Below are 12,200 nucleotides of genomic sequence, written 5' to 3' on the forward strand. Positions count from 1 at the left end.
CCTTTGTAAAATCTATTATCCAGACCTATAAATGAAACAGCTGATCCGAGAACTGAGTTAAAGAAAGAACGAGAAATAGGAGTTCCACATTTAAATTGAAACAAGGAACCTTTAGTGTGATTGAATGCCTTTACGTATTTGTAAAGTGCATAAACTGGGCAAGCCTGATTATTACACTGCCTTGGGATAAAAATAGTTTTAGGGTGTAGGTCACTATGTTTATAGTGAACAAGAATTATCGACATTCCCAATAATGATGCGTTATCCCATTCAAAAGATAGATTTTCAAATTGTAAAACGGCTGAGAACTCCGATGACGACTTGACCGTAATCTCACCCATTCTTAAAAATGCGTAAGAGGCTAACAAAAACATTGCAGTTATAAGCAGTTGATTATCACAATTTGACACGACATATGGAATTGATGAAATTAATCTTGTTAATATGTCTTTTGTTATTGGAAGTCTACAATCCGCTGAACCCCTTATATTGTGCGCACCTTTCAAAATCTTTTTTATTAAGAAGTTGTTAGTAGGGTCATTCAGACTGTTGGCTTTGTGTACAAAACTAATTGCAGACATGTGCGTTGCTATTGTGGATGGGCTATAACCCTTCAAAAACAAATAGGTTATATATTGAGTCAACATCACATGGGAAGATGGAAATGCCTGACACTCTTGGAAATAAATGTTGCAAAACTGCACATAATTTTGAATAAATCTGTTATACGATGTAAATGTGGCGGATGACAGTGATGCCTTTAACAGGGATGTAACTAAACTATCAAGAAGTGATCTGGGATATTGGTTGGACAAGTTGCCAACCATGGTGCCAATTTGTGAGCTTTCTGAAAAAGAAAGCGAGAAAGGAGATCACAAATTATGTTATGTTTCCCCTTGATATGTTTAGCTCGGAAGAAGATGGGCGTACTTGTTTCTCAGCCGTTTTTTCGAAACGGCTTACGCCGGAAGCTGTTGAAGAAAAAAGTGATTCGGCTGAAACCGGCGAAATAATAAACATGGCTGACAACAACGAAATAATTTTATGTTTAATTCCTTTCCTGTTGGATCAGCTTGACGATGACGATGACGATGATTTTACTTTGCCTACAAAGGCCTTAATGCTTGATCACAGGTGAGGCATTCTTAATTAAAAATATTCCCTGGTTCGCATGCATTTTCCAATGTTTTTGAGTACTTACTAAAAATATAGTCAGAAAGTCAATTGTACGTGTTATGTGATTTAAATAGGAGTCTGAACGGGGGACTTTTTCTTTACGTTGGTTTAGCCCCCCCCCCCGTCAATTCGCCCCCCCATGTCAATTCGCCGCCCAATTTTGATTAATTTGCTTCCAACACCTTTGAGTTATCACTATTTATCTGTTTATGGATTGGAATCGTGATTTTCGTTCTTTATCTCTGCAGGGCACGAAGGACAAGAATGAAAACTCAACACTTCTTTGAAACAACTGTTCCGTTGTTTCTCCCAGATACATTTAGAAGATTTTTTAGAGTTTCTAGAGGTACCGCTGAGATTTTATACCAGCACCTTGGACAATGTCGAGAGCTTAGAAAAAGGGAGTTCAGGGGAGGCAGAGAGGAAAACCAGACGGAGAAGAAAATTTTGATGACATTACGGTACTTAGCATCCCAAGAAAATACTATGGAAATTAGTGACAGATTCGGTTTGACAGAATACACTTTTCTAAAGCATAAAAATCTGGTGATTAAATGTATAATCAACAACCTCTTGAGTAAATTCATAAAATGGCCAAGTGTAACAGAAATGGATATGATTGCTACCAACTTCAACGACATGGGTGTTCATGAGTTTCCTGGAATTATTGGAGCCATTGACGGATCTCATATCCAGATTGAACCCCCCTCAGAAAACCCCCAGTCATATTATAACAGGAAAAGATTTCACTCTATTATACTTCAAGGCAAATGCAAAGATGATATGCAGTTTATTCATACCAATATCGGTTGGCCTGGCCGAGTCCATGATGCCAAAGTATTGAAAAATTCCCATGTGTGGGAGTCAGGTTACCAAAAATGTGAATATGGCCGGTTTCACCTGCTTGGAGATGCAGCTTACCCTTTAAGAGTATGGCTTTTAACCCCTTACAGAGATACAGGACATCTTACTAGACAGCAGACATACTTTAACAAATGTCTCTCATCCTAAAGACAAATTATTGAACGGGCATTTGGACTGCTTAAAGGTCGCTTCCGAAGATTGAAATACATTCATAATAGAAAAATTAAGGATACTTGTGAAGTTATTCAGGCTACATGCATCCTTCACAATATCTGCATTTGCAGTGGAGAGGAAGTGGAAGAATTCCTTGACCGAGATAAAAATCAGGATGTAAATCCAATGCCGTTGGAAGAACAAGATGCACAAGGACCATTAAAAAGAATAATGATTACAAACAGACTCTCTAATTGAACTATTTTTCTGAAAGGTTAACTTGATTATACTGAATAATGTATAAAACACAATAAATACCTATGTTGAACAGTTTTATTTTAATTTAAAAAATAACATTAAAAAACAAGGGCTCTTAAAAAACATCATAAGCTCCAAATGAAACAGACTGCCCACAGTCACTTGGAAAAAAAAGAAGAAAAATAATTGCTATTTGGCACATGGGAAATAACAATGACTAACAATAATGCTGCTTTCCAACTTCGAAGAGATAAGAATAAAATTGTCATTACAGAGTAATTGTCCTAGCTTCATTCCTTTTTCACCATTTTTGACATCCCTTCATGATTTCCATTTTTTTCTTTGTGACGCTTTTCCGATTCTTTCTCTGCTCTCTCCAGTATATCCATCACAGTTGGCCTTTGTTCTAAAAAATAATTATTGTAATTATCAATTATGTAATTCATTACATTTACTCAATGAAATGTTATACACTTTGGAAATGAAAAATATACCATTAATCTAACATCCATTTTTGCAACCTGGATAAAATTTGAACTCGGTGAGTTTCTCTTTAACCACTACAAGGTGTCTAGGAGTAGTTTCGGGGAAAATGATCAAGTATGAAACTTTAGTGAAAGACCATTGATTTTTTAAGAAAGAACCAATCTGACGTTTCAACAGAAGATATGGCAGTCCTTCTCTGCAGTTACATTCAGCTATGCAGTGATGAACCCCCCCCCCCCCCCCCCCAAGCCACTTGGATGCACTGGTCGTCTCAGGGAATATATGACTTTTATCTATCCAGAATTTTGAAAATAATTGTAGTCTTTTATGCTTTTGTATATGCAACTTGTCAACCTAATTATTTTTTTCAAAACCAGTTACAAATACAATTTCTTACCACATTTTTTCACTTTCTTTGCAACGGGTTGCAGCTTCTCATCACTTGTGTCACTGGAACTCTGGGCATCTGAATTGCCTTTGCCTTCATGAAAAAAAATCATTCAAGTTATTGGAAATAGATAGGATTTGTTGAAGAAAAAAACTAATGATACAGCATAGACCAAATCTATTTTTAAAATAAAAAATGAGAGATTTTTATAAAAAGGTTTTTATAGTTTTACCTACCAGATTCAGAGATATGTAGGGGCTTGCAGTCTGGAGTAGAGAACGTCTCTGCCATCTTATCTTCCAAGACGTCCTCTACTCCACCCTCCCCTGATGTACACCTCTTTTTCGAAAGTCTGGCATGTCTTTCTTTCAGTGATTTGATTTTAAGACGGCACTGCTCAGAAGAATAATCAAATCCAATGTCTTTCATTTTTCCTGCAATTTTGAGCCATTTATTTTTGACTGGTTGCTTGCTGACCTCTCTAAAAAAATCCAGTAAACAATTTTCCGCTTTTTCTGACCATCCAGATGGCATGGGTGAAGGTGAGGGGGTGCCAGATGCACTAGGCCCAGCAGTGTCTATTGATGTAATGTCTATAAAACCATTAAAATCAGATAAGTGAAATAAAAAATGCATTTGTACAAAAATTCAAATTATGATTTATATATATAAAATAACAAGGTTAAATTTTATGATTGAAGTTAAAATTATGTTTATGAAAATGCACAAGTTCATCATCATAACCATCATACCTGGAAGCTTATCACCCATTTCTGGTGAACCATGGACTTCAATTTGTGACTTTTCCAGAGCAGCCTGGGCAATAAGTGTTTGTGCTAGAGTTTTAGCATCAGGATCTAAACATTCATAAAATTTAAATAAATGACCATAATATAAAAATATTTTGAAGTTCAAAAGCTGTTTTTACTTTTAAATAAGGAGGCAGTCTTGTTTTTAAACAAAAAATCATTAAATATTTGACTGAACCAAACCTGTGGAATTATAGTGCTCCAAAAGCTCAGGAGACACCTGAACCTTGAATACTTTTTCCGTTTTGTAAAGTTACTTCGAAATTCTTGTACCTACAAAAGAGAGAATTATTACAGATTATATTACATACTTTGAGTTATAGTTATGACTATAGTTCTGTTGACAGAATAAATATTTTCTGAGAAAGAAATGATTCTGATTAATTATGTTGATCTTTTCTCCCCCCCCCCCCCAAAGATTTATTTTTATTTTATTTCAGTTATAGATCCACTTTGGCTTTCAAATTATTTAGAGACAGAGCATCAAATATATAATTTTCAATTCTGCTGCATCGTTTTACATCTCTAAAAATTGCATCGTAGATGAATTAATTTTTTTTTCTCGTAAAAATGTCTGTAAGACATTTCATGTTTCTTTGATTATAAATAAATTGTTTGCTTATCACAACACAATCCAAAAAATTAGGGAAAATATCCTGCGACTTATACGTACTGTTCATCCGACGCCATCTTTTATCTTCAGCAGCCGATTGGAGCCGGTTTGAAAGAGGTGGCTCAATGCGGCGTACGCCGGAACTGCGCGCGCAACCTCGGCTCAGAAAAAAGTAATGCAGCCGCTTCGCCGGGCTCACCGCCGGCTGAGAAACAAGTACGCCAGATGTTATATTTCAATGCGGCTAAAACTAAACCAATTTCATGACTATTTTGTTCTTTGATGAAGTTTTATTGATTATATCGACAACAGCGGCATTATCCGTAAAAAATAATATTCTATGGTTTTTTTAAGTAATGACCCCACAACTCTAAAGCTAACACTATAGGAAACAGTTCTTTGGCAGTAATATGCCAAGACTCCATGTCATTTGACCACTCGCCAGTGAACCATTTACAGCCAAAAACAGCTGCATAACCTCCATGCACGCCTGCAGCATCAGAATATAATATGATGAAACTCATTTATCAAATAAAAAACAGGATTTTCCGTTAAAATTATCAATAAAAGTAGACCAGGCATGCAATGACCTAGCTTCAGCATTAAGTGTAATGCGGTATGTCGGACAAGAATGTCCGGTTGTAATGTCGATCAGTCTACGTAGGAAAGCCTGCCTGGAATAACAACACTATAAGCAAAGTTTAATAACCCAATTAATGACTGGAGCTCTTATAAAGAAATGCTGCGATTTTTCTTAAAAGTATGCAAAATTACAAGATATTTTACCAATTTTTTTCGTCTTGTAAACGTGCGACCATTAACATGGAATCAATTTCTATTCCATAAATTGTAATTATTTTCGTTGGTAACTGAGTTTTTTCATTCTTAATTGGTACACCAATATCATTACATAATTCTAAAAATTGATCTAGCGAGTGTGCACAAACACTAGTATTTTGTTTACCGACGAAGAAGAAGTCATCCAGAAGATGTGATATGCCTACCACCCTAAATTTCTGTGATAAAACCCAATGGAGTGCTGATGAGAATTTCTCAAAAAGCTGACATGAAGATGAGCAACCCATAGGTAAACATGTGTCATAGTAATATTTACCTTCCCATACAAAGCCAAGTAAATGATAATCATCAGGGTGGTTAGGAAGCAAACGAAAAGCGTCCTCAATATCTGCTTTTGCCATAAGCGAATTAAACCCATGTGATTGAACTAAACCGATAACAGTCCCTATGTTTTCGTAAGAGACAGAACAGAACTCTCGTGGAATTGAATCATTAATAGACGCTCCTTTAGGAAAGGACAAATCATGAATGACACGATATTTTCCTACTTCTTTTTTAAGAACCAAACCTAAAGATGAACAAAAATAATTTGGAAAGAGGGGTTGATCATAAGGACCTCTATATCGACCTAATTTTATTTCCTTATTTATTTTTTCCCAGACAATTTCGGGGTTCTCAATAGCACTTTTATGATTTCTACATTTCAAAACTGACAGTATGGAAGGTCCAGCACTAATACGAAAATCAACGGAAAAACCCGAGAGTAAAAAATATATGTCAAATTTATTGTAGCCATTAAGATGATACGCTAGCCTATCACACTTCACTGGTGTTTTGAGATTTTGGGGAAATTTGGGATTTCTTTGCAGATGTACATGTGTCTGATGCATGCTTTTTGCCACAGTGTACACACGTGTTTGAGTTTACACTCTTTGAAACCACACTGCCCTGTAGCGCAGAATATCCAGCAGAAACCTTTAGGGTTTTCTGTTCTCTGCTGGATCCTGCCATGAAAGGGGTTTTTGCCACGCTTTGAATTAGAGAAGAGGTTGTAAAGGCCAGATTTGTTCTGGCTTGTTGCCACCCGCCACAACTCATCATGCATAACTGACCACTCGAGTTTGTGGACTTTACGAAGTTTTCTAAACTCTTTGTCATAAAACCTTGCCTCCTGGAAACCATAGTCTAATGCCAATGTTCTGATGTTGTTTCCATACTTTATCAGGTCTAAAGCGAGCGATGGGTATTTTGTAATGTATAGGGACATGTAAATATCAAACGCATTGTTCCATTGAAGGACATTGAACAGTGTCTTTATCGGAGTTGAAAGGCAGTTTGTTAGAAGTTTGACACCTGACGAAATATCATGTACTTCGTCAGGTCGCTTGACGTGTGGTAACAAGGCGGCAAAGTCTACATATACATCATCGAAAAATCATCACAAATTATTTTTCAAACTAAATGAGCTCACAAAAGGAAAAGATTTCTGGAAATTAAACAATTCTCTGTTAACAGATAAAGACTATGTGGAATTAATTAAGCAAAAGATAACTGAGGTCAAAAGCCAGTATGCATGTCCAGTTTATAATATGGAAAACTTAGGTACTGTGAATGATGAAAATTTACAATTTACAATATGTGATAAATTATTTCTGGATACTCTGCTAATGGAAATAAGGGGGAAAACAATATCATATTCTTCTTTCCAGAAAAAGAAAATAAAAGAGCGTGAAGCTCAGTTAGAAAAAGAGATATTAGACCTGGAACAGAACATAACAGAAAATACTGTAGATGATCTATCAAACAAACAAAAAGAAATTAAAATAATTAGAATAAATAAAATGAAAGGCCAGTGTATTAGATCTCGAGTTAAATGGATTGAGGAAGGGGAAAAAGCGACAAAATATTTTGCAAGTTTAGAGTCTAGAAATTATATCAGCAAACAAATTCCTAAAATTATTAAAGAAGATGGGTGTACGATATCCAATCAAGAGGACATTTTAAATGAAACAAAGATATTTTATGAAAATTTATACAAAAAAAAGAGAAAATGTAAAAACAGATGATAGCATTCACAATAGACTAAAAGATTATGATATACCAACACTAAGTGAGAGGGAATCAGCAAGTTTAGAGGGACCAATAACTAAAGATGAAGTTTTATTTTTTTTGAAAAACATGAAAAATGATAAAAGTCCAGGACCAGATGGATTTACGTGTGAGTTTTTAGCTCACCTCAACGAAGTTGGGGGAGCTTATGTGATACCCTCGGCGTCGGCGTCGGTGTCGGCGTCGGCGTCCCGGGTTAAGGTTAAGTTTTTTGGAGCAGTTTTCTTTTGAAGTACTTCTATGTCCTATATTGATTAGACATGCATGGAAGATGTTGCTAGTGTGTTTCATTGTACCAGTCAAAGTTTCAGATGCTGCAATTTCAGCAAAGGAATGGCCAGGTTAATGTTTTTGGTGCAGGTTAACATTTTTGGTGCAGTTTTTGGTGTAGGTCTCATTTCCGAGTAACTATAAGCCCTATGTTGACCAAACTTACATGGATGATACATCTTAGGATGCATACTACCAGCCTTGCTTCGGATGCTGAATCTGACCTACATTTTCTGGTTGAGTGAACAGATTAAAGTTTTTGGTGATGGTTTCATTTTGAAGATACTTTGAGCCCTAAAATGACCAAACTTGCATGGATGGTACATCTTAGGATGTATTCTACTAAACTTGCTTCGGATGCTGAATCTGACCTACATTTTCCGGTTGAGTGAACAGGTTAAAGTTTTTGGTGCAGGTTTCATTTCCAAGTTACTTTGAGACATATAATGACCAAACTTACATGGATGGTACATCTTAGGATGCATACTACCAGCCTTGCTTCGGATGCTGAATCTGACCTACATTTTCCGGTTGAGTGAACAGGTTAAATTTTCTGGATTAGTGGAAAGCTTAATTTTTTTTTTACAGGTTTCATTTGCAAGTAACTTTAAGCCCTATGTTTACCAAACTTGCATGGATGATACATCTTAGGATGCACACGAATGGACTTGCTTCAGATGCTGAATTCGACATACATTTTCCAGAAAATAGACCTCGTAAAAGTTATGGGTACAAGTCTATCACCAAGAAACTATAAGGCTTATATAAACCAGTTGCACAAATGATGCATCAAGGAATGAAAACTCTCAATCTTGCTTCAGATGCTGGATTTTAATTACATTTTCATGATGAAGAACTAGTTTTTAGTTTTTATATAGGTCTATTCCAAAGTATCAAATTTGCATAAATTTTGCATTTTTGGATGTACACTTTTTGTTGGTTAATTGTGTGACTTAATTTGCCTTACTTAAGGACAACATTCGTTGAGGTGAGCTCTGTAATCTCTGATTACCTATGTTTTTAAGTTCTTTTGGAAAGATATTGGTATATTTGTGACAAGGGCAATAAATAATGCAAATGAATCAATGCAATTTTCAGATGTAAATAGACTAGGAATAATTACTTGTATACCAAAAGCAGGAAAACCAAAAGAATTTTTAAAAAATTGGCGCCCCATTAGCCTTTTAAATGTTATTTATAAATTAGCATCTGGGTGTATAGCCGAAAGAATAAAAAAAGTTTTAAATAAATTAATACATACCGATCAAACTGGATTTTTAAAAGGAAGATATATTGGAGAAAATATTAGATTGATTTATGACATAATGGATTATACAGAATGCAATCAAATACCAGGACTCTTAATGCTTATAGACTTTGAAAAGGCTTTTGATACTATCTCCTGGAATTTTATATATGAAACACTTGATTTTATCAATTTTGGGACATCAATTAAAAGCTGGATAAAGACTTTTTACAGCAATATTAAGTCCTGTGTCATACAGAATGGGTTTATTTCTAATTATATATATCCAGAAAGGGGATGTAGACAGGGGGATCCTATATCTCCATACCTCTTCCTATTGTGTGCTGAAATTTTGGGCATTTTAATTCGCAAAAATGAAGATATAAAAGGTATAACAATAGATGGAGAAGGGTATAAGATTTCTCAGTATGCAGACGACACATCACTTATTTCTGATGGATCGCCTGAATCTATGGATGGAATTCTCAGAGAATTAGACTATTTTGCAAACTTATCAGGGCTCAAAATAAATATTCAAAAAACAAAAATGATATGGATTGGTAGTAAAAAATTTTCAAAAAATGTATATCATCATTCTAGGTGGAAGTTAGACTGGAATAGCACAACTTTTGATCTTTTAGGGATTAATTTTTCTGTAAATTTAAAAGACATGATTAATCTTAATTATACATCAAAGTTAAGTGAAATTAAAAAGGTATTGAATCAGTGGAAACTAAGAAAATTAACCCCCATTGGTAGGTAAACTGTAATTAAGACATTGATTATCCCTTAACTAAATCACTTGATTCTTACTTTACCTAATCCACCATTAGAAATTATAAAAGCATTTGAGGATGAAATTTACTTTTTTCTTTGGGGGAGTAAAGTCCATAAAATAAAAAAAAATTACTTTAATTCAAGACTACAGGGATGGTGGCCTTAGAATGGTTGACTATTCAGAGTTTATAATAGCATTAAAATCAAGTTGGATAAGAAGATTAATTCACTCTGATTCTAAGTGGGTAAAATTGTTTCTATCACAAATATACACAAATATTAAAAATCTTTGGTTAATGGGTACAGACTTTACTGCTAAATTATGTAAGAAAATAACAAACACTTTTTGGGTAGATGTACTTAAAAGCTGGCTCAAAATATGTTATGCAGAGCAAGAGAAAAATAAAAATATATTCCAAGAACACATATGGTATAATCCGAAAATAATCGTGGGTGGGTCTTCTGTCTTTCTGAAAAGCTATTTTAATGCTGGTTTTGTTTTCATAAGTGACTTGTTCAACTCAGATAATAATTTCTTAAGTTTAGACACATTTAAAGAACTCGGTGTAAAAACAAATTTTGTTGAATTTTCTGGTTTGAAACAGGCTGTGTGTAACAGATTTGCTAGCAAAAACCAAATGAATATATTTCTTTCTTATGGTCCAAATTTACCCAGTTCTGTGAAGATGTTTTACATCAATATGAAAGGCTGTAAAGACATGTATGACATTCTTATTAATAGAAAGAAAGAAACAAGTACTTCCATTTCAAAAGGAATGAAAAGGGATATGTATTCACTATGCAAGAATGGAGTAAAATTTTTGAACTCACATTTAAAATTACCCAAGAATCTAAACTGCAGTGGCTACAATTCCAAATTTTACATAGAATAGTGCCAACAAAGTTATATCTTTTTAAACTTAAGATAAAAGAATCTCCAGCATGCAGTTTCTGTAAGACTGACATTGAGTCAATTGAACATCTTTTTGTTGAATGTAATTTAGTAAAAGAGCTTTGGAGTGATATTGAAGAATGGTTTCTGTGTAAGTTTAATATATCTGTAATTTTTGACAGAACAACGATATTATTTGGCAAACATAAGAATAAGGATGTCCATAAAGTGCAAAATTTGATGACACTGATAACTAAGAATTATATTTTTTCGACTAAATATAAAAATCCTTCTGTTCTAAGTATAATAACTTTAAAAACAATTATTGTGGAAAGATTCTTGATTGAGAAATTTTTACTTTTGAAACAATGTAAATATACAGAGTATGAGAATAACTGGCAGAGCATCTGTGATATGATATGATTCATTTGTACAAGTCTACATATACATATGTATTTATGAACTTTTTCATGAAACAAATCTTAATCTTTACACCCCCTTAATGTAAAGAAAAAACAACACTATTGCCCCTATATTTTTTGTTTTTGAGTTTCTCTTTTTAATGTTCTTCTCTCTCTTCCTCTCTCCCTCTTTCTTCTTCTCCTCCTTTTTCTATCCTATACTCAAACAACTTTCACATGTGTTTAATTAAATGTGAACTTGTGTATGTTGATGTCTTCCTGTAAATTTAATACTCATATACACTATCTATAGTAGATACTTGAAGGAAGATATATTTGTGAACATGCTTTTGTATATACTTGTTTGATATAAATGTGAAAGTTAAAATAAAATTTAAATAAAAAAAAAAATGAATGTCAACTCAACAAAGCAAGCAAGGTTCTTTTTTTTTCAAAGAATATGCTATTTTATGTCTAATAAGTATAAAGAAAAAAACTTTCCTCCGTTTTGACTGTATAGATGAAGAATTGTCCATATACTTGAATCAATGTAATGTAATTCTAAATGTCATTATGATAATGCCCATCATTCATAAGAAGTACAAGTCTCAATCCTAATAGATGAATCCACATTTTTTTTTTTACAAAAAAAATAATCTATATCTCTTGGCGGCCATATTTGAGGGAAACTCAAAATTCTCTGTTCATGTAATTTTCCGGTGTGTAACTTAATCATTTGACCTAGTTTATTTACTTCTCGTATTTTGATTGCCCAGCCTAGTGTTATTCATACATAGAAAGATAACAGAAAAAAGCCACAGGGAATTTATTGCATTAAACGCTACAAGTTTGATACATAAAGTGAATTTTGGCGGCCATATTTGAGGGAAACTCAAAATTCTCTGTTCATGTAATTTTCTGGTGTGTAACTTAATCATTTGACCTAGTTTATTTACTTCT

At 34.0% G+C, this 12,200-nt stretch overlaps 2 protein-coding genes across 2 annotated transcripts; one reads left to right on the forward strand and one right to left on the reverse strand.

Moving 5' to 3' along the window:
* The first annotated feature begins 928 nt into the window (after positions 1-928).
* On the forward strand, positions 929-2,762 carry LOC134234612 (uncharacterized). Its single transcript, XM_062716690.1, has 2 exons — positions 929-1,134; positions 1,425-2,762. The coding sequence occupies exons 1-2, from the start codon at positions 1,019-1,021 to the stop codon at positions 2,185-2,187; spliced, it is 879 nt and encodes a 292-aa protein (XP_062572674.1). The 5' UTR covers positions 929-1,018; the 3' UTR covers positions 2,188-2,762.
* Positions 2,742-4,960, reverse strand: LOC134234611 (uncharacterized). Its single transcript, XM_062716689.1, has 6 exons — positions 4,808-4,960; positions 4,318-4,407; positions 4,078-4,182; positions 3,562-3,918; positions 3,335-3,418; positions 2,742-2,857 (listed from the first exon to the last, which is right to left on the reverse strand). The coding sequence occupies exons 3-6, from the start codon at positions 4,094-4,096 to the stop codon at positions 2,742-2,744; spliced, it is 576 nt and encodes a 191-aa protein (XP_062572673.1). The 5' UTR covers positions 4,097-4,182; positions 4,318-4,407; positions 4,808-4,960.
* Positions 4,961-12,200: the final 7,240 nt, after the last annotated feature.

Source organism: Saccostrea cucullata, unplaced genomic scaffold, assembly GCF_032062105.1.
Source record: "Saccostrea cucullata isolate Sc308-1 unplaced genomic scaffold, CSIRO_AGI_Scuc_v1 ctg4354, whole genome shotgun sequence".
Taxonomy (NCBI): Eukaryota; Metazoa; Mollusca; class Bivalvia; order Ostreida; family Ostreidae; genus Saccostrea; species Saccostrea cuccullata.